The 23,500-nt window shown below is 58.6% G+C and overlaps 3 protein-coding genes across 11 annotated transcripts; 1 reads left to right on the top strand and 2 right to left on the bottom strand.

Annotated features, from left to right (window-relative positions):
* Positions 1-211: 211 nt before the first annotated feature.
* AP3B2 (adaptor related protein complex 3 subunit beta 2) lies at positions 212-12,378 on the bottom strand. 4 transcript variants are annotated; one of them, XM_059858113.1, is made up of 27 exons: positions 12,222-12,377; positions 9,342-9,417; positions 9,155-9,229; positions 8,948-9,043; positions 8,701-8,861; positions 8,097-8,163; positions 7,367-7,549; positions 7,076-7,255; positions 6,758-6,855; positions 6,427-6,481; positions 6,206-6,277; positions 5,986-6,048; positions 5,634-5,766; positions 5,442-5,551; positions 5,192-5,368; positions 4,921-5,107; positions 4,699-4,817; positions 4,369-4,480; positions 3,856-4,060; positions 3,614-3,779; positions 3,473-3,527; positions 2,788-2,894; positions 2,428-2,659; positions 2,248-2,332; positions 1,727-1,824; positions 927-1,065; positions 212-697 (listed from the first exon to the last, which is right to left on the bottom strand). In XM_059858113.1, the coding sequence occupies exons 1-27, from the start codon at positions 12,332-12,334 to the stop codon at positions 547-549; spliced, it is 3,315 nt and encodes a 1,104-aa protein (XP_059714096.1). In that variant the 5' UTR covers positions 12,335-12,377; the 3' UTR covers positions 212-546. The 4 variants fall into 4 exon arrangements, with proteins under 4 accessions (XP_059714096.1, XP_059714097.1, XP_059714099.1 ...); XM_059858114.1 differs by having other exon boundaries at positions 7,076-7,252; XM_059858115.1 differs by lacking the exons at positions 212-697; positions 927-1,065 and having other exon boundaries at positions 2,248-2,352; positions 12,222-12,378.
* A 2,032-nt stretch (positions 12,379-14,410) lies between these two features.
* On the bottom strand, positions 14,411-16,186 carry LOC132333251 (uncharacterized). Of its 6 annotated transcripts, none has more exons than XM_059858143.1 (7): positions 16,046-16,185; positions 15,890-15,907; positions 15,573-15,647; positions 15,422-15,439; positions 14,960-15,197; positions 14,648-14,880; positions 14,411-14,552 (listed from the first exon to the last, which is right to left on the bottom strand). In XM_059858143.1, exons 2-7 carry the CDS (start codon positions 15,905-15,907, stop codon positions 14,532-14,534), a joined length of 603 nt encoding a protein of 200 aa, XP_059714126.1. In that variant the 5' UTR covers positions 16,046-16,185; the 3' UTR covers positions 14,411-14,531. The 6 variants fall into 6 exon arrangements, with proteins under 6 accessions (XP_059714126.1, XP_059714128.1, XP_059714127.1 ...); XM_059858145.1 differs by having other exon boundaries at positions 14,960-15,161; XM_059858144.1 differs by having other exon boundaries at positions 15,573-15,629; positions 16,046-16,182.
* Positions 16,187-19,518: 3,332 nt separating this feature from the next.
* NR2E3 (nuclear receptor subfamily 2 group E member 3) lies at positions 19,519-23,250 on the top strand. The gene is made up of 8 exons (XM_059857956.1): positions 19,519-19,680; positions 20,727-20,877; positions 21,581-21,684; positions 21,768-22,016; positions 22,106-22,287; positions 22,491-22,722; positions 22,798-22,903; positions 22,979-23,250. Exons 1-8 carry the CDS (start codon positions 19,623-19,625, stop codon positions 23,109-23,111), a joined length of 1,215 nt encoding a protein of 404 aa, XP_059713939.1. The 5' UTR covers positions 19,519-19,622; the 3' UTR covers positions 23,112-23,250.
* The last annotated feature ends 250 nt before the right edge of the window (positions 23,251-23,500 follow it).

Below are 23,500 nucleotides of genomic sequence, written 5' to 3'. Positions count from 1 at the left end.
CTCCTGCCCTGGGGGGATCACTCTGACACCCTGTGCCAGGTTTTCTCCAGGATCCAGCAGCTACCGGGCCCTGGGACACTCTGCATGTTTCCAGTCACCTAAGGGATGGCTGGTCCCCTCATGTCCCCTGTGGCAGCCCTGGGGAGGCTGGCAGAGCCCGGCATGGGGGGAATCTGGGGTTGATGTGCCCACAGAACAGAGGGAAAGGGAGCAGGTTGGAGAAGAGCTTTATTGGGAGATCCTGGACATAATAAATAAAAGTTACATTGGGAGATGACAGTGAGGGACTGGGGGGCCACACTGTGCTCCATAGGGGCTGGAACTGCTTCTGCTCTCCCGAGTAGGACAGCTCCCTGCATCCCATCTGCCACATCCTGCTCCTTCCGCCCGGCAGCAAAGCCGGCCCGAGGGTCACTGCCTGCCGCCCCTTTTGGGATCGGGGCAGGGAATAACCTGGCGGGAACGGGGGCAAGGGAGTGTTTTGGGGAGCAGCATGGGGCAGAAGGGGTGGTAGGGCAGGGCCATGGGCGTGGCAGCACCCAGCTGTCACTGTGTCAGGGCCTGGATGATGTCCTTCACCAGCATGGTGCCGATGACCATCTTCTCGCTGTTGATGGTCAGCTGGGCCGTGGAGCCCTCCCGCCGCTCCAGGGTGATGAGCACAAGGCTCCCGCTTGTCACCGTCTTGGCTGCAAACCTGTTGGGTGGTGAACACAGGGCTTCAAGGCAAGCTGTCCCCTGTCACCCTCTGGTCTCATGGGATGCTCTGGTGGGGACAGGCAGGTGCCTACCACCCACGGCCGCTGTCCCATTTGGGTTCACGCAGGCTCCTCGTCCTAAGGAAGCCGTGAGTGTCCCCACTGTGATTCGGGTGGGAATGGAGGGGTGACAGCGCCTGCCTGATCCAGGTGTGGGTGTCCAGCTACCTGTACTCATTGCTGGCACCGCAGGGCACGCGGCCCACGTTGGCAGCCGAGGTCACTTGCTGGACGATGGTGTGATCACTTCGGCATTTCTCAGGCAGCGTCAGCTTCTCTGTGATCTCGCTCATGCCCATCAGCTTCCCTAGAGCAGGCAACAGAGGCACCTGCCCATCTCTGGTCACATACCCTGCTGGGCCCTGCTTTGACATGCCCAAAGCAAGCCCCTCCAGCTCCCTGCGTTCCCCATGACATCCTGAGCTGGCTGCTCTGCTTGCTCTTGGTTCAGGATTCAGTGGAGTTGGGAAAATCCTTCATAACCCTTTCTGGGCTCATTCCCACGTCCCTGCCTTGTGGTATCAGCCATGTCCTGGGATGGGCTCCTCTGGACAGTGGCAGCAATGGGGCCAGGTGCTACAGGGCACCAAGAACCCCCTACTCAACACTGCCCCCATCCTTGGGGTCTGGGTGGGGATGTGCTGATCCAGAAGCACGAGGACACAGGGTCTCACTCACCAGATACAGTTCTGTGAGCGCCAGGGTGACACAGGCTCTTCACAATTTGTGGAGACCCAACAAGGCCACCCTGGCACCAGGGTGGTCACACCAGCCCACAGGCTGGGGGTGCAGGGGGGGTGAGGGGAGCAGAGCTAGTCTAGGGGCCAGCTGAGCAGCCACTTACCCTCACCTGGCCGTGCCAGGTGCTCTAGAGCCACAGCCAGGGCGGCAGAGGGGACAAAATTGGGGGTGAGTGTCAATGGTGGGTGCCTGTGCAGCACTCTGTCCCCCTCCCTGGCCCCACTCACCCTGCTCCTTCTTGAACTCGTTCTCACTCATGAAGACAGGGGCCATGAGCTCCCCCACGGGTGGCTGGATGGAGACGTAGAACTGGCGCGTGTGGGTGCTGGGGAGACAGATGGGTGAGAGGAGCATGTGCCCAGAATATGTCCCCTCTCCATGTCCTGCTACCCATCCCTACCTGGGGCAGGGGTGACCGTAGAAACTGTGGCACAGAAGGGCTCAGGAATGGGGGGAACCTGTCAGGCTGGACCTGGAGCTGCTGCTGCTGCCTCCTTGTCCCCTTGCAGAGAGGCCTGTGCATTTCCTGCTGTACCCCAACCATCCCATGGCCATCTGACTGTCTCCTCTTCCCTGGAAGGACTCTGCTGCCTGTCCTCCATCCCCTCATGCCCTGCTTCTGCTGTCTCCTGTCCTCTGCTATGTGGAGGGATGTTGATACCTATCCCACTTTCCCCATCTCTGGAGCACCTGACGCCCTGAATCTCTGGGGACACCCATCCTGCCCTGCCCGGTGCCAGATGCTCACCACAGTTGGAAGTTTGCCGCCTGGGTGGAGTCACAGAAGTCAATGCCCATCACCACGGTCGCTGTGTCCCCTGGCGCCAGGTGCTCTGGAACCACAGGGCTGCCACTACATCCCACATTCTCACCCAACACCTGTCCCCACTCTCCCGCAGCATCACAGCCACGCTGTGCCAGGCTATACCGATCTCAGGGAACTCCTGTATCCGCATGCCAGATAGTGGCTTGGGTTCGTTGACCCACAGGTTCTTCACCTCGGTGTCGGTGTTGTTGGAGATCTGGATCTGGACGGCCACCATGTGGGGGTCACCCGGGAAGGGCCGGCGGCTGAAGCAATACTCAACCGCCAGCCCCTCGCCTGCCATGCGGTGCAGCAGCTCGTAGGTCTTCACCGCACTGAATGCTGGGCTCAGCAGCTGCACCAGGGGACAGCGGGGGCTGCTGAGGGCTCCCTGCAACCCCTGCAGGTGGCAGAGGGCCCAGGAGCCCCCACAGGTGTTAGGAGGCCTGGGACCTCCTCAGGGAGGGCATGGGAGACACTTACGGTGGGTGTCAGGGAGGTGTCAGTGAGAGTGAGGCCCTTCAGGTCAGTCACCAGGCTGGTGGAGATGATGCTGCTGGAGGGGATGGGCTGGGGAGGAGGTGGAGTGACTGCAAGGTTGGGGGGGAGGAAAGGGTTAACAGAGCTCACAGCCCCATGGCTGTGAGCACAGCCCCATGGGGACACCCACACAGGGACAGTTCTAGTGGCTCAACTCCATGAGAACAATGACATGGGGACAGGCCCAATGGCACAGCTCCGTGGGGACAACCACATGGGGACAGCCATATGAGGACAGAATGGTGGCATAGTGCCATGGGGACAACTCCATGGGGACAGCCATCATGGAGATAGCCCCATGGGGACAGCCATGTGGGGTCAGCCCTGCTGGCATAGTCCCGTGGGCAGAGCCACACTAGGACAGCCCAGTGGCCCAGCTCCATTGGTGTAGACACAACCGTGTAGGCTGTCCCTGTGCACAGCCACACAGGGACAATCCAATAGGCACAGCTGCCTGTCCCACAGCCATCATCTGGGGACAAGGACCCCTCACCACAACTGTTCTTGTCCCAGCTTTGCGGCTCCCAAAGGACCCATGGAGCCCTGATGGCACTGGGGTGAGTGCTCATGCCTCAGTTTCCCCAGCACCACCACAGCGGTCATTTGCGTATTCCAAGCAGCCACTCACAGTCATCCAGGTCAAGCAGGGAGATCTCCTTGGAGCTGGCTTTATTGCTGGGGGGCTGCAGCAGGGCAGAGATGGGGAGTTCAATAGGGGGACTAGGTATCCCTGTGCAGCCCCCCCATCCCAGCCCATCCCAGCCCTCACCGCCTTCCTCTGCTTGGCCTCTGCCTCGGAGCCCGAGTCGGAGCCAGAGGAGCTGCTCTCGGAGGTACTGGCCTCTGATGATGTTTCAGCACGGCCCTTCCTCCCCTGCGGGGCCTTCTTCTTAGACTTCTTTGCCCCTTCCTCCTCCTCCTCTTCCTCGCTGGGCCTGCAGGGAGAGCCCAGCTCAGGGGGTTGGGGTGGGGGTATCGCTGGGAGCATCCCCCTGCCTTCCTAGGGCATACCTGCCTGCGGTCCCCAAGACTGGCTTATGGGAACCTTCCTTGTCCTTCCTCTTTGGCCTCTTCTCCTCCTCTTCCTCCTCCTCCTTGTCCTCTGACTGCTCCCCACTGTCTTCCTCCTCCTCTTCCTCGTCCTCCTCCTCCGTGCCAGAGCTGGAGCTGCCAGAGCTGCTGCTGCTGCTGTTCTCTTCGCTGCCGGACTCGGGCTCTGTGGGGGCACAGCTCAGCCCTGCTGCTGTGTCCCCCCACATTCCTCCATCTCCCACTTCATCCCACTACATCCTCCATCCTCCCACTGCATCCCCACACCCACTGCTGCCTTTCCACTGCATCCTCCCACTGTATTCCTGCATAGTCCCACTGCCCACCACTGCGTCCCTCCACATCTCCTGCTATGTCCCTCCCATGACGGGGTATCTCCACTGTCACGTCACCTGTCCAATGCCCCACCATTGTGGCACCTGCCTGATGGCCACAGTGACCACTGCCCAAAATCTCATGCCCTCAGATCCTCACCACTGTCTGCCGACTCTGTGGGCCCTGACTCGCCCTCTGAATCAGAGTAGAAAGGCTTCTCCACCTTCTCCTTCCTCTTCTCCCGGCTGGTGCACTTGGTCCACTCAGGAACCTGCTGGCACAGGGTTGATGGAGCAGGGCCATCCCCATGACTGGGGGATCCAAACACCCACCCTTGTCCCCCCAACCCCAAGCGGATGTGTGAGCACTAGAGAGGAAAGGGGGGCAGGTGAGCAGTACCTAGGCACCTTCTGGGGCTCTTCCAAAACCTTGAGTCAGTGTCCCCACCTTGGCCCCTCCTCCCCCATGCACCCGAGGTGCTCCACGCACCTCCACATTCCTCACAGAGGGGTCAGGGGCCTCGTCCGGCCAGTCAGGCAGCTCCTGGTAGCCCACAGCCTTAGCATTGAGCAGATGGGACAGGGAGCCCAGTTGGAAATGGTCCCGATCTATAAGGGGGTGAAAGGAGGCAGCAGCTCAGGGAGAGCCATGCAGCACTGTGGTGACAGCTTGTCCCCCATGTCCCAATGCCCTGTGACCAGGGATGGGTACCTTTGAAAGAAGACTCCAAGATGGGAGCTGGTTTTTGGGCTAGGAAGAGCTTCTTGGCATATTTATTGAGGGCCCCGCTCTTCTCAGTGGGCACGATGAGCTGGCGGATGAAGCGAGCCCGGTCGCGGATGTCATAATTCTGGTCGTACTTGGCCAAGTTGAGGACGTACTGGGTCAGCAGCTTGCTCTGCAGCAGAGAACATGCTCAGGGCTGGCCTCTCTTTCCCTGACAGGGAAACTGAGGCCCACCCTAGGATCACATCCCCAGTACCTGCTTGGAGTTGGTCAGGTAGAGCTTAGCTGCCAGATTGATGACCTGCAGCTTGACAATGTCCTCCTCGTTGGTGAAGGACTTGGCCATCTTGCGCAGCACATCAGGTGCGATCTTGGGCACGTGCTCGCAGTACTCGCCGATGAGCCACAAGATGCTGGCCCGCGCCATTGGCACCTGCGAAATGCTCTCAGACATGTAGCACTGCTGCCATCCCCTGCTCCTCTGGGTCAGCAACACCCCAACCAACCTGGATGTTGTCAGTGAGCTTGGCCATGTGCTTGATGATCTCGCTGTGCTGGGCTGGCTGCATCTGCAGCAGCTTTTTGATGACCACCACAGATTCGGCCACCACCAGCTCTGCGGGCAGAGACCCAGCCTCAGCTGGGTCCTGCCCTGAGAGCCATGGAGCTCCCATTTCACTCCTGCTGTGTGTACTCACCATCCCTGTTGGAGAGGAGCTGAACCAGGCCATTGAGGCAGGTGTCCCGCACCTTCCCGATGTTGGTGGCACAGCGTCCAATGGCTTGGATGGTGGCTGCCACAAAGTCCTTGTCCATGCTGCGGATGTAGGTCTGCACAGGCATGGAGGGCACACGACATGTCACCCATGTGCCAGTGCCAGACATCCCCCCTGGCAGTGGTCACATATTTGGGCCCTTTGGAACCGCTGATGGGGTTGGTATGGCCTCAGCCCACTCCTCCTGGAGGGGGTCTCTTCTGCCCTCTCAATGGTGATGGTTTGACACCAAGAGCCATGCCAAGGTGGCAGCCTCAGTATGGCCATGGCATACCTGGAACTCTCGCAGGATGGTGGAGATGTTGGTCTCATTGGCCAGGTTGGTGAGAACCTCCAGCTGCGGGAAAGAGGAAGAGAGATGAGCAGCGTAGGGGGATGGTGACAGGGCACAGGGGTCTTGATGTCCTCCTGTCCCCAGAGTATGAGGACAGCTGACCCAAAGAAAGGGCTCCATGAAGCCCCAAACCCACTCCTGACAGGTGTTTCCAGCTCACCTTGAGGATCTTGATCTGTGTGGGGTCCGTGGAGCGGATGTAGAAACTTTTCAGATAGGGCTCAAACATCCCCTGCATGCACAGCCAGAGATGTTAGTGTCATCTCTGTCCCCCCCACATGGCCAAGGCCACCTCCAGGCTCTGGTGACCTTGCTGGTTGATCCTCATCTCGCTCCAGAGTCAACAGGGCCAACTCCCCCCACACCACGTCTGAGACTCACCCGCCGCTTGATGGACATGGTGGCCACATTCTGTAGCACAACATACTGCACCTCACTGTGGGGACAAAAAGGGCACATGGTCACTGGGGCAAGGGCCAAACACCCTCAGCAAGTCCCTGTGAATATGGGCCAAGACCCACCACCAGCCTGGTGCCACCAGGATGCTGTCACCCCATGTCTGGACTGGACCAGCCCAAAAAGGCCTCCAACCTGATGTCCCTCCAGGGATGGGCTTTTTGGGGGTCTCTCAATAAGGGTCTTGGAGCTCCCCATGGGTTCCAGCCAATGGGGTGGAGGGGTAGGACACCACCACAACCGAGGTGCCACAGACCTGTGACTCCGCAGGAGCCGTACCAGAGCCTTGGCAATCACTCCAACCTCTGCCTTGGGTGCCAGGTGGAAGTAGAGTTGTGCCACGGCCATTACCACCTATGGACACACACCCAAGTGACATGGTGGGAATGGGGGACACCCTGAGGAATGGCCATGTCCCCCAGTCCCAGCACTTGGAGGTAGCCTGACCCTGAGGACACCCATTTCTGGGTGTCCCTCAGGCACCCCAGTGAGTCCTAAACTGTGGGGACATCATAAGCCCAGACAGATGGACACCACCAGTGGGAAAGGAACAGGGTGGGAGTGAGGGTCTCACTGCGGCATTGCGGCTCTGCAGCAGGGGCTTGGTGTTGCGCAGGAGGAGGCGATGGTCGGGGTCCATGACGTAGGGCTTGCGCTTGGCCAACGAGGCTGCCTCTGCCTTGGCATCCTTGGCGTCCTCCTCCTCAGAGCCATAGAAAGCCTTCTCAGTGTTCTCCTCCAGCAAGGACTCCTGCTGGCAGGTGGGACCCTTTTCATTCCCAAGAACACTCCCCTTCACCCCACCTCCCTAGGGGCTCCCAGGACACCCTAAGTCTTCCAGGGCATTCTGTGCTCCTGAACTCACGTTCTGGTTGGGGCTGAGGAACTGGGTGCGGGCGTAGCGGGTCAGCATGTTGATGATGACCACCTGCCCCCACTCCTCCACATCGATGAGCAGGTTGCAGAGCTTGCGGTAGTTCTTGTGGATGAGGTCTATGCGCTCCGGACAAACCTCCTCGAATGCCATCACCACGCTGCCAGCCACCAGCTGCAGAGGGAAAGCCCTAGGTGACTTACTGGAGTGGTGGGATCATCAAGATGTTGGTTTGGTGGGATGGTGGCATCTTCATAAGGGTGCTGGTTTGGTAGGCAACCCTTCCTTGTAGGGATGCCATCTCAGTGGAGTTGGTGAATTCCCCATGAGGCTGTTGGCCCAGTAGGGACAGCAGCACTCCCACAAGGATGCATCCCTCTCCAGGGATGGCTTCATCCCCACAGGGACACTAATTTGGTGGGAACATCTGCATTCCTGTGAGGATGCTGGATCAGTGGGGACAGTGGCATCCTTATGAGGATTCTGTCTTGCTAGGGACAGTGACATCGCCATGAAGATGTTGGCTTGGGAGATGGCTGCATCCCTTCATGGATGCTGGATCAGTGGGAACAATGGCATCCCATGAGGATGCCACCCCTGTGGGGATGCCTGCATCCCCAAGATGACACCAATTTGGTGGGAACACCTCCATCCCCATGAGGGGACAAGGCCAGTGATGTTCCCAGATTTAGAGGTGGGGGAGACACAGAATCCTGCTCACTGTGGTTTTGTCGGCCAGCAGCTTCTCGATCACTTCAATGAGCTGGTCCTTCTGGTCTGAGTCGAGACTGTGAGAGAGAAGCAGGGCAGATGATGCTGGACCAAACTCCTCCCCATCCCTGCCTGTACCAAGCAGCCAAGACCCTTATTGATGTTGCATACAGTAAAGATATTATAAAAGAAAGGCCTTGTAAAATATGATTTAGGCCCTATTACTCTAGCTAAGCTAGCAGTCGGCTTGTAACTTCCCATGTGAAAATAAGAATGAAAGAACTTAGCATAACAAGCTATTCTAGTAAGAAAAACATTTGCACATATAATAAACAAGAAATCTGTCCCATGGGAATCAGTGAACAAAATATGTAAACTAACCAAAAATAGAGAGATTTGACAGATGTACATCCTAGCCATTTACTGGCTAATAAACTGAGTGTCAGTGTATTGTTAGCCAGTTAGGTCTAACACAGTGCCATCTGATATTTCCTATAAATACCAGCTTTGTGACCAAAGAATTGGCTTTTCTGCATGAAGAAACTGAGGCCTGGCTGCTTTATTACAACAATTGGTGTACCTTACATTTAGCAGCTGATCCCCCTCCCCGTTACCTGTACAGCTTGGGGATGGCGTGGGCGGCTGTCTTGCGCACGTACGGGGACATGTCCGAGGCGGCCTCCTTGATGGCCAGCATCATGATGGGCACGATGATGGGCACGCGGATGCTGGACAGGACCCGCAGGGCACTGGCACGGATCAGCTGGTTGGGATCCTGTGGGGACATGAGGGGGGATGCAGTGCTCCTGTGGGAGGCTCAGTGCTCCTCCAGACCTCCCCTGGGTCCTCAGACCAACCCACCTTGAGTCCTCGCTGGAAGGTGGAGATGGAGAGCAGGGCCAGATCTTGTTGCTCCTCTGCATAGCGCACCAGGTACACGTACACCAGCTTCTTCACCTGCAGGGTGAAGGTGCCACCTCAGAGCCCCCCGAACTCCAGCCAATCCCCAAAAACAGGGAAAGTGCCAGACCCTGGGATGTCACCAGGGCCACCCAAGATCTTCCTCACCTCAATGTTCTTGCAGGCAACGTTTTTCACCACAGCTGGGAAGAGATCGGAGGCATTTTTACCACGGGCAATCATCTAGGGGGAAAAGAAGTGGTGTGACACTGGGCAGCTGGGACAGCAGGGGCTGGTACAGCATGAGACAGCTCAGCACCAGCAGTGGTCCCCCACCAGGGACAACAACACCCACCGCCACAATCCTCTTCATGGCCTCCAGCTTGAGTGAATCCTTGTTGCTGTCGAGCATCTCCTTGAGGTCATCATGCCTGAACCACACCAGGGGGAAAAAAAATCCCATTTTCACATTTTTACCTGTTTTTAGTCTTTTTTTTATTTCTGCTCACAGCCTTCCATCAGGCTGGCAATCCAACCTTTCCCTTCGTCATGAAATATTCATGGGGACAGGAGTTGGGTTACAGCAAGGTGAAAGAGGAACCGGAGGGACTGGCATGGTGCTAGTACCCAGTGTCATCCTCATCCCAGGCACTGGGACAAGAACCCCGTCCCATCCAGGCTGTGGTTGTCACCCTACATTGTCCCTAAACCACAGGTGCCCATCACCAGCTCCATCCGGGCTTGGCTGGGTGTCCCTTGTCCCCTCATGGACATAGTGGCATGGATGTGCCAGCACACCGCGATGCAAAGTCCTTCCCTGGTCCCCTCCCTGGACTGGGAAAATGCCACCAGCCTTTTGTAAAGTTGTCACCACTGTCCTCTTTTTTAAGGGACACTGGTCCCCCCCTAAACTGGGGGCACCTGCAAGGCTGCATCTGAGGGCGACACCCGTGGGACGATGCTCATCCAGAGCCACCATCACTAGAGGGTCCTGGGGGTGCTCCTTGGGGGAGTCTTACCACGGCGGTGGCCCGGTGCCAGTGTCCACTGCGGGCTTGGTGCCGGCGAGTGGCCGCAGCTCATCGGCTCGCAGGGCGCTGTAGCAGGTGGGTTGTCCAGCCTCGGTGGCCAGCACCGGGCTTGTCACCTCCTTGGCCACACCAGCACCCTCTGGTGTTTTTGGCCAGCCAGCCAGCCCCACCGGCAGCTGCCGCAGGAACTTCTGCACTGGTGGCAAGGACATCATAGCTTTGACAGGCGGTAGTGGCCCTGGGGATGGTGACAGGGCTGTGGCCCCGCTCCTCTGCCCAGCACAGTGGGCTGAAACCCGATGCCATGGTTGGGGTTGGGTTGCAGCCTAGATCAGGACGCAGCTCCCAGTGGATGAGGCAAGCTTGAGACGTCAGGTCCAAAGTGACATCTGACCTGCAGTTGGGACCAGGGGACACTGCAGGGAGCTCCTTCCCCAGTGTTGAGTGGCTCAGTCCTGGGCAGGGAACACACATCATGGTGGGACACTCTGCCTGGGTGGAAGGGTGGCATGATGGGGCACCTGTGGGTGTCTGACCTGGGTGGTGGGGTCACACTTGGTGCATTTTTCTTGCCTCATGTGCCATGGATGGCTCACAGGAATGGTGACAGAGCTGGTGTGGCTCTGCAAAGAGCAGCAGGCAGATTATAGTGACACTATGGGTGTGGGGTCACTGCGGGTGTGAGGGACACAGCCAGGAGGTCAGGGGTAAGGGGACACTGCTGTGAGGGCAGTGACACTGCCAGAGTGGGAGGCACTGATGTCAAATCACTGAGGTAGCCTGGACAGACGGGGAGACACAACCAGAGTGTCAGGGCTGGGGGATGCTTCCAGAGTGGGGGACACTGCCACTGGGGGTCAGGGGACACTGGCAGACATGGGAGCAGGGGAGTATTTTCAGGCTGGGAGACATTGCCAAGGAGGGGGGAGACTTGGACAAACTGGGGGACACTGCCAGGGGCTCATGGATAGAGGGCACTGCCAGACTGGAGGACACTGCCAGTGGATCAGGGCTGAGGGAATTTGTCATACTGGGGGACACAGCCAGGGGTAGGGAGTGTTACACTGCAAGGGACACTACTAAGGGGTCAGGAAAGAGAGGGACACTGAGATGGGGATACTGCTGGAAGGTTATGGATGCAGGGCACATCCAGAGTGGGGGACAGTGCCAGGAGCACAGGACTGGGTGGACACTGTCATACTGGGGGACATTGCCAGAGTATCGGAGGGAAGGGGACACTGCCAGGGGTTCAGGGAAGGAGGGACCCAGCAAGATGGGGACACTGCCAGCATGTCATGGGGACACATCCAGAATGGGGGACACTCTGCAGCATTAGGGAGGAGTACAGGGAGAGAGGGGACACTCCCAAACTGGGGACATTGCCAAGAAGTCAGAGTGGGGTACACATTCCAAGTGGGGGATGCTGCCAGGGAATCAGGAGAGGAGAGACACTGTCATATGGGGGATACCACCAGAGGGGCAGGGAAGGGGAGACCCTGCTGGACTGGGGACACAGCCGGAGTGTGATGCTGTCACATAGAGAGTGTGATGCTGTCAGACAGTGATTCAGTGATTTCCTGCTGGGGCAGCAGGGAGCGGGGGACAGTGCCAGAGTGGGGGACACTGACACAGTAGGGAGGGCCAAGAGACATCCCTGCAGCTCCAGGAGCACATCCCCCCATTCCTCTTCACCCCTGCTCCCTGCAGGAGTCTGTCCCACGGCAGGGTGACATCCCCAGCATCCCCCCCCCCCCCCACGCTGGGAACCTCGATGCGGTGAGGGGGGTGTCAGCTCAGGAGAGCCACAGGAGCCAGCAGATCCCGTGGTGGGAACACCGTGCCCGGGATGCCCCAGCCCGAGGGTGGGAGGTTCAAGGGGGATCCCCGCACATTTCCCCCAGCCACACCATCTCCAAAATCCCGCGGTGTTCCCACCCTCTCCGGCCTTTGCAACCTGCAATGACGGTGGTGGCGACGTGACCGCATTCCCTGCTCCATCCCTGTCCCCATCCTCATCCTTATCCCTATCCACATCCCTATCACGATCCTCATCCACACGCCCGTCCCTGTCCCCGTGCCCACGTCGGCGGCCGCTCCAGCCCCGGCTCGGGTACCACATCCCCGCCGAGGACGGCGGCGAAGGCCTGCAGCGGCGGCCGCACGGGCGGGCTCGTCCTTGTCCCCTGTGCCCGCATTGTCCCCACCTCTTGTAGTCGGAGGAGAAGATCCCGCCGCTGGCGGGGTCGTGGCCGTACTCGGGCTCGCCGAGGCTGGAGGAGCCGCCCTTCTCCTCGCCGTAGGCCGGGCTGGCGGCCATGGCGGCGGGAGGGATGCGGGATGCGGGATGCGGGGGGGACGCGGGAACTGATGTCAGCGCGGGCGGGGACGGGCCCGGGCCCCGCCCGGGGACAGCCCGGCTGCACCGACCCCCGCCGACATCGGGAACGGCGGCGCAAGGGGAGCCTGGCTGCCCCAGAGGGGTCCCTGCAGTCCTGCACCTGCACAGGTTTGGGAGCGGGACACTGGGGACTTTAGGAGAGCAATGCTGGGGACACGGCTGTGATGGAGCGGCAGTCACTGAGCTCACAGCGGCACACGTACCCGTCCAGAATCACCAAAATCTATCATTATTGTAATAGACATTATTGTGTATTATTATAATCTATTTAAAATAGATTACATTATAGTAAAGAATGTTATATGTTCGGATGTTATGTATTATTATATCACACTGTATTACATTTTATTATTATTATATACATTATTATTTTATTTGTAGTACTGTATGCAGTATACACAATATAAATTTACTTATATATTACATATAATTTATATATTCAATTACATGCCTCATGCTGTATACTGTATATTGCATGTTATTTATTACATTACATTATAATATATTACAGATTTCATTAATTATGCAATACTATATATTTGCCATATTCAATCATACTATGTTATACATAATCCATAAGCCATTCTACAGTCTACAGTTTATATATAATATATGCAATATGTTATATATGCTATATGTTGTGCTGTTATATTATTTTGCAGATTATACAGTATTATATAGTGTATGGTATTTAATGTAGTACATATTACATATTGTATTATGTATTATCTACTGTATGATAAAATGCAATATTTTATGATCTATATTCTCGATGATAGTATATGTGATATATGATGTCTGAATTATTATGTATATTAGGTATGGTATTAATTGATATTATTCTTACAGATATTGTTATAGACATTGTAGTTTATATTTAATATTATTATCAATAACATGATAGGAATTATATACTAGATATATGATCATATATTAACTATACTCTAGATGTTAAATACAAATATTATTGTAGATATGACTATACATATTATGATGTTTCATATATATATTTTATATATTACTATAAATTATATAAGTCATAAGATATCATTATTTATGTTATTATAGTTGAGATTTTGTTTGCATTTCTTTGATTTTTCCCAGGTACTTTATACTATCGGCAGATATTCCTGCTATTGTTTCTCCAGGCAACTGACTGGCCCTGGAGCTGTGTGGATGGGGCAGCACTCACCCCATCCCACAGGAGTGAGGCAGCGAGGGAAAATGGCCATGGTTCAAGCAGCAGAATTGAATAAAGCATCTAATTAATGGACAGCAATTAATCTTCAGCACAGCGTCACACTCGCTCCAGCCCTCCCTGGGACCCCACAGCCCTCCCAGGGCCCCCAACCCTGCTTGGATCTCAGACCTCCCTGGAGACCCTGCTGCTCTCATGGAGACCCCAACCCTCAGGAGACACAGAGAAGAATCCCCCTTCTTTCCCCCCCATAAACACTGACAAAATCCCACTAGACATTCCCTTCTCCCTACTGAACTGCCCCAGCTCTTTCAGCTTCTCTTCCTAGAGAAATGCTCCGGAGCCTTGGTGGCCCTTTGTGCTGTCTCTCCAGTGTGTCCCTTTCTCTCTCCTGCTGGAGAGCCCAGCACAGGGCCCAGCACTCTGGGGGTGCCAGCATCACCATGGGTTGGGGACTCACTCCCCCTCACTGCAGATACACTCTGCCTCATCAGCTGGACCAGTAATGAAGAGGATGACCAGGACTGGACGCAGAGCTGACCCCTGGGGTACACCACCAGCCTCCAGCCAGACCTGATCCAGCCTTTTGGTCCATTTTCAACACAGCAGCCCACGGAATACTCATTTTTATGCCCAAAATTAAATGCCAGCAGTGGAAGAGGCAGATGTTTGCCTCAGGAGGCCATGGGGAGCAAAGAGCAGCCTCTCCCTTCAAGGTGTGTCAAGGTGGGACATCGCTTGACAGCAGCTTCTGGGAAAAGTGAGAAAACAACAAATCAAACAGGTTTGGCCCAGGGTTTCCTTTCCATGCAACTGTTTATTGCCACACAGGAGGATTGGCAAATCACTGGTGCGGTTCTGGTGCCCAGGGGAGGATGCTCCAGCCCCACATGTTCCCCAGGAGCACCATCACCTCCATCACTGCAGCGCTGGGGACACCTGGGAAAACAGAAGAAGTTTGGTGACTCTTGGCTGGAGCAGATACCAAAGTATCCCAGGAGGCTGGTGGCACCTGATCTGGCGGTGGCACCCACCATGGCACCAGCGAGGTGGCCCAGCCCCAGGAGGGCGAGGGCAAAGTGGATGCAGTTGCAGGTGAGGGTGTCATACTCCACGGGCTGCTCCATGGCCGCCCGGACCCGGCGCTGCAGGGCGGCCACGTCCAGCCCCCCCTTCCTGCGCAGCACCCTGGCCCGGCCCCGTGTCCGCAGCAGGTGGCTCTTGCCGTGCTTGGCCACGACGCCTGATGGTGACATCCCTGAGCTGCCTGCAGGGCAAAGCAGACTCTATACTCCACGTCCCTTCCATGGAAATGTCCCCGTGCCATGGCAGCTGCCGGGGCTCACCTTCCAGGTGGATGATCTCCCCATCACCGCAGTAGATGCCAGCGTGGGCCCCCCACCAGCCAGGGCCTCCCGAGGCCAGCGGGAAGAGGAAGAGGTCCCCAGGCTGGGGCTCAGCCACCCCGTTGGGGACAATGTTGAAATGTTGTCTCAGCAGCCCCTCGCAGAGGAAGAACCCTGCCGTGGTCACTGCCCCAGTCACTGCCTGGGGACCCAGCTGTGTTTCAGGGCCACTGGTGCCCTGGGGACACCAGCAGTGTCACTGATCTGCTGGCTCATCCCACACCATTGGTGGCTTAAGCACAGCTTGGGTCTCTGGTCTCCATGGATGGAAACCTTTGGGAAGAGGCTGCCTCCTCTAGGTGCTGAAGCACCCATGGGTGCTGAGGAAAAGGCAGGGCGGGCAGGATTCGGCCCAGTTGTGAGATGGGCAGTGCCAGGCACAGGGGCAATGCCAGCACTTACCTGCCTGGAGCTGCTCACCTGGAGGGACAAACACCTTGCATCAGCCCCAGTGGCACTCATGTCATGGCTCAACCCTGGCCTGGGCTGCTGCCACCCCCTGCCAGAGCACCTGGCTGGGATTCTCATGCCAGCACCCCCAAACCTGCCGTACCCAGGAGCCCAGCCAGTGCCAGGGCTGGAGGAACAGCCAGTCCGGGGCTTGCAGGGTCTGAAGGAGGGAGCTCACCTGTGGGGACAGGGGGCAGGGCAAGACGGGGAACGTCCTCTTCTGACCCCCGTCCCCTGCCACCACCCATCTCTGCCAGCACGCAGTCCAGCACAGCCTCCCAGGCCACACTCCCCTCCCCCCCCCCGCCCAGAGCCAGCGCCAGGTAGGTCCCAGCTGTGGGATCCAGGGGTCCTGGGTACCGTGGCAGAGGGGTGGGATCACCTGGATGCAGGTGTCCTTCTGGCTGGCTCCCCCTTTACCTGGGCGAGGAGATTCATCTGCAAGGAGAAAACACGATGTCCCGAGAGCTGGGGACGGGTACCCCTTACCTGGGGGACTTCTCTGTCCCCACAGTTGTCACCCTGCTGAAACCCAAGCTGCAGCCTCAGGGCTCGTTCTGTGCCCTGCTGCCTCACCTCGGGGTCGCCTCCAAGGTCCCCTCAGTGCACTGAGCTTCCCGAGCTGCCGCCGCTCTAAAGGTGCCTGCGGGGCAGGAGCTCAGCCCGCCCGCCGAGCGCCGCGGTGGCTCTTGGCAGCGGCACACGGCTCCGCCGGTGCCTGGGAATGTGCCCGGACCGGCTGCACCGTGGCACTGTGCCCATCCTGTAAGGGCCAGTCCCAGGGGGACAAACCCAACCTGGTGTGACATTTCATCCACAAAGCTCTTGGGTGACCCCAAAGGAGTCAGGAAACAGCCCTGTGGCCACAATGCCTTGGTAACCACTGAACCACCAGGCTTATGACAAATCACCTCTTGGTGCCAAAACCTCTGGCCCTGCGAGGCCATCAGCTTGTACCCAGCCCCATGTCCCAGGGATGGCCACCAGCCTGTCCCCAGCCCTGTCACCCCAGAATGGTGCATGCCCAGGGTCAGCTCCAGAGTCACATTAAACTTTAATCCTGGTGCCAGGGGTCAGTGAAGGCTTTAGCAGGGCTCAGGTGGGTGACTGTCACCCTCTGTCATCGGGCAACCTCCAAAGAATCATTTATCAAGGAGCCTACAATAAACAAGAGCTAATTGCAGGTGAAACCCGAGCCTGGCCTGGACCCAGCTCAGTGCAGGCGGCCACATTAACCCTTCCCAGCCACCTCCAGTCCCACAGCCACCCTCCTGGAACTTCATATCGTCTTTTGTTGGTCTTATCCCCTTCTGATCTCCACCATCCTCTCCTGGTCTCTGTTGTCTTGCCCACATGTACCCATCACACCCTTCTCATTCCCATCCTCCCCTCCCAGTCTCCATCATCCCATCTCAGTCCTTACTATCCCCTCATGATCTCCATTCACTCTATTGCATCCCACTGCCCCCTCATGATCTCCGTCACACCTTCCTGGTCCCCATCATCCTCACATGGTCCCTATTGCCATGTCCTGGTCTCCATCTCCCTTCCTGGTCACTGCTGTCACCTCCTGCTCTTCCCATTTCTCATTGTCTCGGGGTCACCATCTAAACATCCAGGTTCCCATTGTCCCCTCCCGATCTTCATTATTGCCTCCCAGTCCTCATCACCTCCTTCTTGTTCCCATCAACCCCTCCTGATCCTTGTCACCTCTTGGTCCCCATCATCTCCCCTCCCTCCCTCCCCCATTGGCTCCTCTTGGTCTTCATCATCCCCTCCTGTTCCCCACTGTCACCCCTTGATCCCCAGTAGCTCCTCCTGGTTCCCATCATGTTCTCTTTGTCCCCAGCGTCTCCTCCTTGTCACCACTGTCCTGTCCCGTTCCCCACCACTCCATGCCATCACCAACAGGAGCAGGACCCTGGGTCACTCAATGTCCCCAGCCAAGCTGTCCCTGGCCAGGGTGCATCCACCAGCTCCCCACAGCCAGTGGGATTAGGGTGGCTGGAGACCTGGGGCTGCTCCTGACCACAGGTCTCAAGCCCATCGCCAGCATCTTTAGGTAATTAGTAAATTAGTAATTAAATGCTCTCTGCCTGCTGGGAGGAAGGGGGGCAGATCCCAAGGTTTTAGGCTGGGTAATCCCGTGGCATCTGCCCCAGCATCTGTGACCGAGCTGAGTCACGACCCTGCCTCGGGCTTTAACGTTTGCTCCTTCACCCCCACCCACACCCACAGCCCCTCGACCATGCCGCCAGGCCTGCTCGTGTCACACCCAGAACAGGCTGGGTTGGGCTCCCAGCAGTGCCCACTTGGGTGCTCATGGAGCTCTCATCCCCAGGAAGAGGACAGGGTGCTGCTCCACAGGGATTCCACCAAAGGGACAGCACCCAGCTGGGTGCGATGGAGAAACGGGGTGGGAAACCATATTTTTGTAATTATTGGCTTTCCTGGGGGTGCTGATCATTGGCTGGCAGCAGATGGTTGGCCCAGCTAATCCCCCTCCCAAATCCCTGCTCCAGAGCTGGCTTTTACCCAACGGCAAGGAGGGGACGGGCAAATTAGCCTAACTCAGCTGTACCGCCATGCTGGCCGCTCCCCGCTGTCCCTGGTGCTGGCCGCCTGTGTCCCCACGTGTGGGCTGGCACGCCGGGATGCCGGGGTTCCTGGCACCCCCGGGAGTGTTCCACCCTTGGGTGAGAGGTGTGGAGGCACTCAGGGGCCGGGCAGGGAGATGACAGCTTGCTCCTTCTGCATTAGCCCAGCGTCATAATTCTGCCGCGGGAGGAGGAGGTGGCCCCTGCCGCAGATGGTGGCGGTCAGAGATCTGGGTCAGGACGGGGCTGTGGGTGGGACAGGGCACCGTGGGGAAATGGGGGTGGGAGGGGGCTGGAAGGGTAGAGAGCCGTGGTGCAGGCAGGGATGGAGCCATGGTGCAGACAGGAAGGATGGTGGAGCCACGTAGTCAGGAAGGGTGATGGAATGTCGCTGCACATGGGAACATGGAGCCATGGTGCAGGCAAGGCTGGTAGAGTGAGTCACAGTGCAGACTGTTAAGATGGAGAAACGCTTCAGGCAAAAGGGATGGAAGTAGGTTGTAGGCAGGAGGATGGAGCCATGCCGCAGGCAGCGGGATGCAGGAATGCTGTAGGCAGCGGGGATGTCGCAGGGGTGATCCTCAGCCCCTGGATCCACTGGAGTCACTGCTGCCAGCCCTCAGCAGGGACCTGCCGCCAAGGCCTGTCCCCTGGGACACCTTCAGGGCACCAACACCCCTGAGCCCCTCTGGAAGGGGCACAGCAGGCCGGGAACCCCTGTCCTCAGCCTGGCCCATCGCTGGGGACAAGCCGGGCCCGTGACGGTGGCCACCCGCCACCCCCCTGAGCGGGGAGGGGGAGGTTTAGCGGCTAAAGCCCACAAATCCCAAATTGTGCTGCCCTGTCACCGCGAGGGTTTAGCCGTGGTTGCGTAACCCCGGGGCCACCTGGCCCCCACCCTCTGCGGTGTCAGCAGCCCCAACAGCCGTGGAGGGCCCCGTCCCCGGGAGGTGATGCTGAGACACAGCGGGGCCCCTACCGAGCATCCCTCCTCCCCTCGCCATCAGGGCCGGTAATTAATTACTTGGGGGCAGGAAAATTACCCCCCTTAATTACCACTTTTCGTTATTCCCCTCTAACCGCCTTAGTGAAGGGCTTATGCGCTTACAGGACCTGGTGGGTCCCAAGGGGAGGACGACACACACGGGGGGTCCCCAGCCCCAGCCCCATCTCTCCCTCCTCTGCCGCAATCTCGGCCTCGCAGTGCTGGGGGGGTTTGCAGTGACAGGGTGACACCTCCACGGTGCCCGCGGCGGCGCGCGGGGGGGTGGCTTGGGTGTCGCGGGGTTTAGGGTTACAGGGCTGGGGCTCAGCACCTTTTTAATTCTTCATCGCGTGGCTGATTGATCCCCCCCGCCCCGCGCAGACACTAAAGATTAAGAGGGTGACAAAGAGGCGGCTGCTTACACAGCGCCCGCCGCTAAGCCGCCTTGAAGAGAGCAATGCAAGAGCCCCTTTGGCCGCAGAGCTGCCGGAGCAGCCAGCGCCTGGCCAGAGCCTCCGCGGGGATCCAGGGACGGGACAGACAGAGATAGGTCGAGAGCGCCGGGTGCGGGATGGCTGCGTCCCCGGCGGGGTCGGTGGTGAGCGCCGGGCTGGATGAGAGTCCCACGGGTAAGAGGTGGCTCCGCTGGAGCGGGGGCGACTCGGGGGGACACGAGTTTTTCTCTGGGATGGCCGGGCCCCCACTGTGGTCACTCCCCAAGATGCCTGGGGGTTCTCTTCAAGTATCCTCTGGGATACTTGGAATCCCCGAAGTGGTCAATCACCAAGATACTCGGGGTCCTCCACTGCAGCTTTTCTCTGAGAGGCGTGAGATCATCATGGCCTTCTGGATGCCTTTGGTCCCTATCCTTCTCTGAGATATTTGGGGGTCCCTATTATGGTTCATCTCCAAGACACCCAGTGTCCTCATCATAGGTGTTTGGGATGTTTGGGTTCTCCATTGCTAACCTTTTCCAGAATGGCTGGGCTTCTCCTCATGGCCCTTATCCTGGGTGCCCAGGGTCCCCACCGTGGTCTGCTACAATGCCTGGGGTCTTCAGCTGCTGTCCTTCTCCAAGATGCTGAGTCCCCACCAAGGTCCTTCCCTAGGCCAGGATGCCTGCAATGCCCAGCCCTCTCCATGGTCCTCATTTATGTTCATTCTCCAGGATCCCTGAGGTCCCCAGCTGTGCCCCTTCTCCAGGACTCCTGGGGTCCCCTGTAAAAACCCTATCCTGGATACTCTTGGCCCCTGGCCCTTCACCAGGATCCCCACAGTTCCCTGCTGTGACTCTTGTCTGGGGTGTCCCATGTCCCCAGAGCTGTCCCTTCTCCAGGACTCCTCCCATCCCTGATTGCAGCCCTTCTCTGGGATCCTTAGTCCCCTTCCTGGGATGCCTGGTGTCCCCATCCCTAAGAACACCATTTCATCCCTGTTCTAATTTTAAAAATTCCTGTGAGATCCCATCCTGCATCACTGTGTGCTGGGCTGTGGGGGAATGGTGACCCCTGTGTGCAGTCCCTGAGGTGTCCCCATTCATGTCCCTGGGCTGAACCAGCAGAGACAGAAGCGACCTCATATCCAGGATGCTGGGAGGCAGGAGGGACTGGTGGGTGGTTTGAGGGACATTGAGATGCCCAGAGTCAACCCAGATGTGACGATTCCACTCCCACAGGGCTGAGCCCAGCCCCTGGGAAGGAGCTGAGCCCGGTGCTGCTGTGCAAGGTGTGCGGGGACACCAGCAGTGGGAAGCACTACGGCATCTATGCCTGCAACGGCTGCAGCGGCTTCTTCAAGCGCAGCGTCCGCAGGAAGCTCATCTACAGGTGGGAACAGGGGGTCCCCAGGGGGCAGGGAATGGGGGGACAGAGGGGCAGCCAGAGGGGCAGGGACAAGAACCAGGGTCCCATGGACAGATGCCATAGAGGAAAAGGACACCCCACAGGGCAGGGACTCCAGGAATGGCCACCCAAGGTGTCAGGGATCCAGCGGATGGACACTGTGGGGCAGGAGTGGGGGGAACCTAGCAGGGCAGGAACACCCAGCAGAGCAGGGACCCCATGGGATGGGGCACCCAGCAGGGAAGGGATGGACACCCTGTGGGACAGGGACCCTGCAGATGGACACCCAGCAGGACAGGGAGCTTGGGGCAGGCCCCCAGTGGGGTCGGGTACCCTGGGATGGACACTCAGCAGGCCAGGGACCCCAGGGCATGGGCAATGGGTGGGGCAGACACCAAGGGGGTCTTAAAACCACTCAGGGGACAGGCATGCAGGGGGAGAGGCACCTGTGGAGAGGGTGTCCAGAGCCCCCTGATGGGGCCAAAACACCCATCAAGGCAGAGCATACACTGGGACAGGGCACCCACTGGGGACAGGACACCTCTTGGGGAGAGGGTACCCACGGTGGTGGGGCACTTGTTGGGTGGAGGGAACCCATGGGGGGAGACATGGTACATATGGGGGAGGACCCTCCTTGGGGACAGGGGCCACCTCAGGAGCTGCAGCCATGTGCCACCTCTCCCCATAGGTGCCAGGCAGGGACAGGGCTGTGCCCAGTGGACAAGGCTCACCGCAACCAATGCCAGGCTTGTCGGCTCAAGAAGTGCCTGCAGGCTGGCATGAACAAGGACGGTAAGATGGGAGGGGACACACAGTGACAAACAGCAGGGGGTGACAGCGGTGTGGCCGGTGCTGATGCCACCTTGTCTGCACAGCTGTGCAAAACGAGCGCCAGCCCCGCAGCACAGCCCAGGTCCAGCTGGACAGCATCCAGCTGGATGCTGAGCTGCCCCCTGAGCACGTGGCCACCACATGTGAGGTCCCCCCATCACCCTGTCCGGCTCCTCATGGTCCTGGTGCCACTGTCACCCCGCGTCCCCGAGCACCCACACCACCCACCAACCATCGCTTCATGGCCAGCCTGATGACGGCCGAGACCTGCGCCAAGCTGGAGCCCGAGGACGGTGGGTGGCTGCCAGTGCAGAGGGGGGTGGGTGGGGGGTGGATGTCCCCATGGTGCGGTGACAACCAGTGTCCCCTTTGTACCCTGCAGCTGATGAGACGGTGGATGTGACAGGCGGTGAGCCGGAGCGGGCAGCCGGCGAGTACCAGGTGGCGCCGTACCCGGCAGCCAGCCCTGAAAACATCTATGAGACCTCAGCGCGTCTCCTCTTCATGGCGGTGAAATGGGCCAAGAACCTGCCCGTCTTCTCCAACCTGCCCTTCCGTGACCAGGTGGGGTTGGCAATCTCCATGAGGAACTGGGGATCCTGTGGGGCAAAAAGAACCCCAAAAAAAGTAGCAGCCAGTTGGAGCATATCCACAACATTCTTAGGGTTCCCCTGCAGATGCTCATCAGCCCAACCAGCTGTGGTGGCTACAGGTCCTGGAGACTTTGGGGGTGACAGGGGTTTTGGGGTTTCCCCCGCTCTCCCCAGGTGATCCTGCTGGAGGAAGCATGGAGTGAGCTATTCCTGCTCTGTGCTATCCAGTGGTCCATGCCCCTGGAGAGCTGCCCACTCCTGGCTGTCCCTGAGCCGGGCCCTGGGAAGCTGCTGCCGGCCACCCTGGACGTGCGGGTGCTGCAGGAGACCCTCGGCCGCTTCAAGGCGTTGGCTGTTGACCCCACGGAATTTGCCTGCATGAAGGCCGTGGTGCTCTTCAAACCAGGTGAGGCCACCCCCAGCAGCCACCACTGGCCATCTCCATGCCCCTCCCCAGCCTGTCACCCCCTTGTCCCTGCAGAGACCCGTGGCCTGAAGGACCCTGAGCAGGTGGAGAACCTGCAGGACCAGTCACAGGTGATGCTGGGCCAGCACAACCGTTCCCACTACCCCGGGCAACCCGTCAGGTACCGCTGTCCCTACGTCCTCAGGGGTGACACCAGGGTGGGACACCCACCCATGGCCACTGCTCCATCCCCCAGGTTTGGGAAGCTGCTGCTGCTCCTCCCAGCGTTGCGCTTCATCTCCTCGGAGCGCGTGGAGCTGCTCTTCTTCCGCCGCACCATCGGCAACACCCCCATGGAGAAGCTGCTGTGTGACATGTTCAAGAACTGAACCCCCCTCCCACTGTCACCTGGCTTGTTTGTCACCCTGCGCTGGCACCCTGTCACCCCCAGCCTGGGGCTCCTCAGCCTGGGCTTGGAAGGTGCCCACGGTCCCACCTCTGGGGCAATGTCCAGGACCATGGAATGCTTCTGGCAGCTGGGAGGTGGGAGCAACTTCCCTGGGGGACGTCCCCAAGTGTGTGGCCAGGGCACTGGCAGCACCTCACTGGGTCCATCTCCATGGTGTCCCAAATGCTGGAGGAACCCAGGCAGAGGCACCTTGGCATCATGAGGAGCTACTGCCACCCAGGGGGCAGCCTCGGGGACACCAACCCAGGGATGATGCCAACCTGGGCGTGACATCAGCCAGGGTGACAACAGCCAAGGGGTGACACTTGG

The sequence above is a fragment of the Haemorhous mexicanus genome, chromosome 13 (assembly GCF_027477595.1).
Source record: "Haemorhous mexicanus isolate bHaeMex1 chromosome 13, bHaeMex1.pri, whole genome shotgun sequence".
In the NCBI taxonomy this organism is placed as follows: domain Eukaryota; kingdom Metazoa; phylum Chordata; class Aves; order Passeriformes; family Fringillidae; genus Haemorhous; species Haemorhous mexicanus.
Note: the sequence above shows the minus strand (reverse complement) of the source record. Positions and strands in the feature narration are given on the sequence as shown.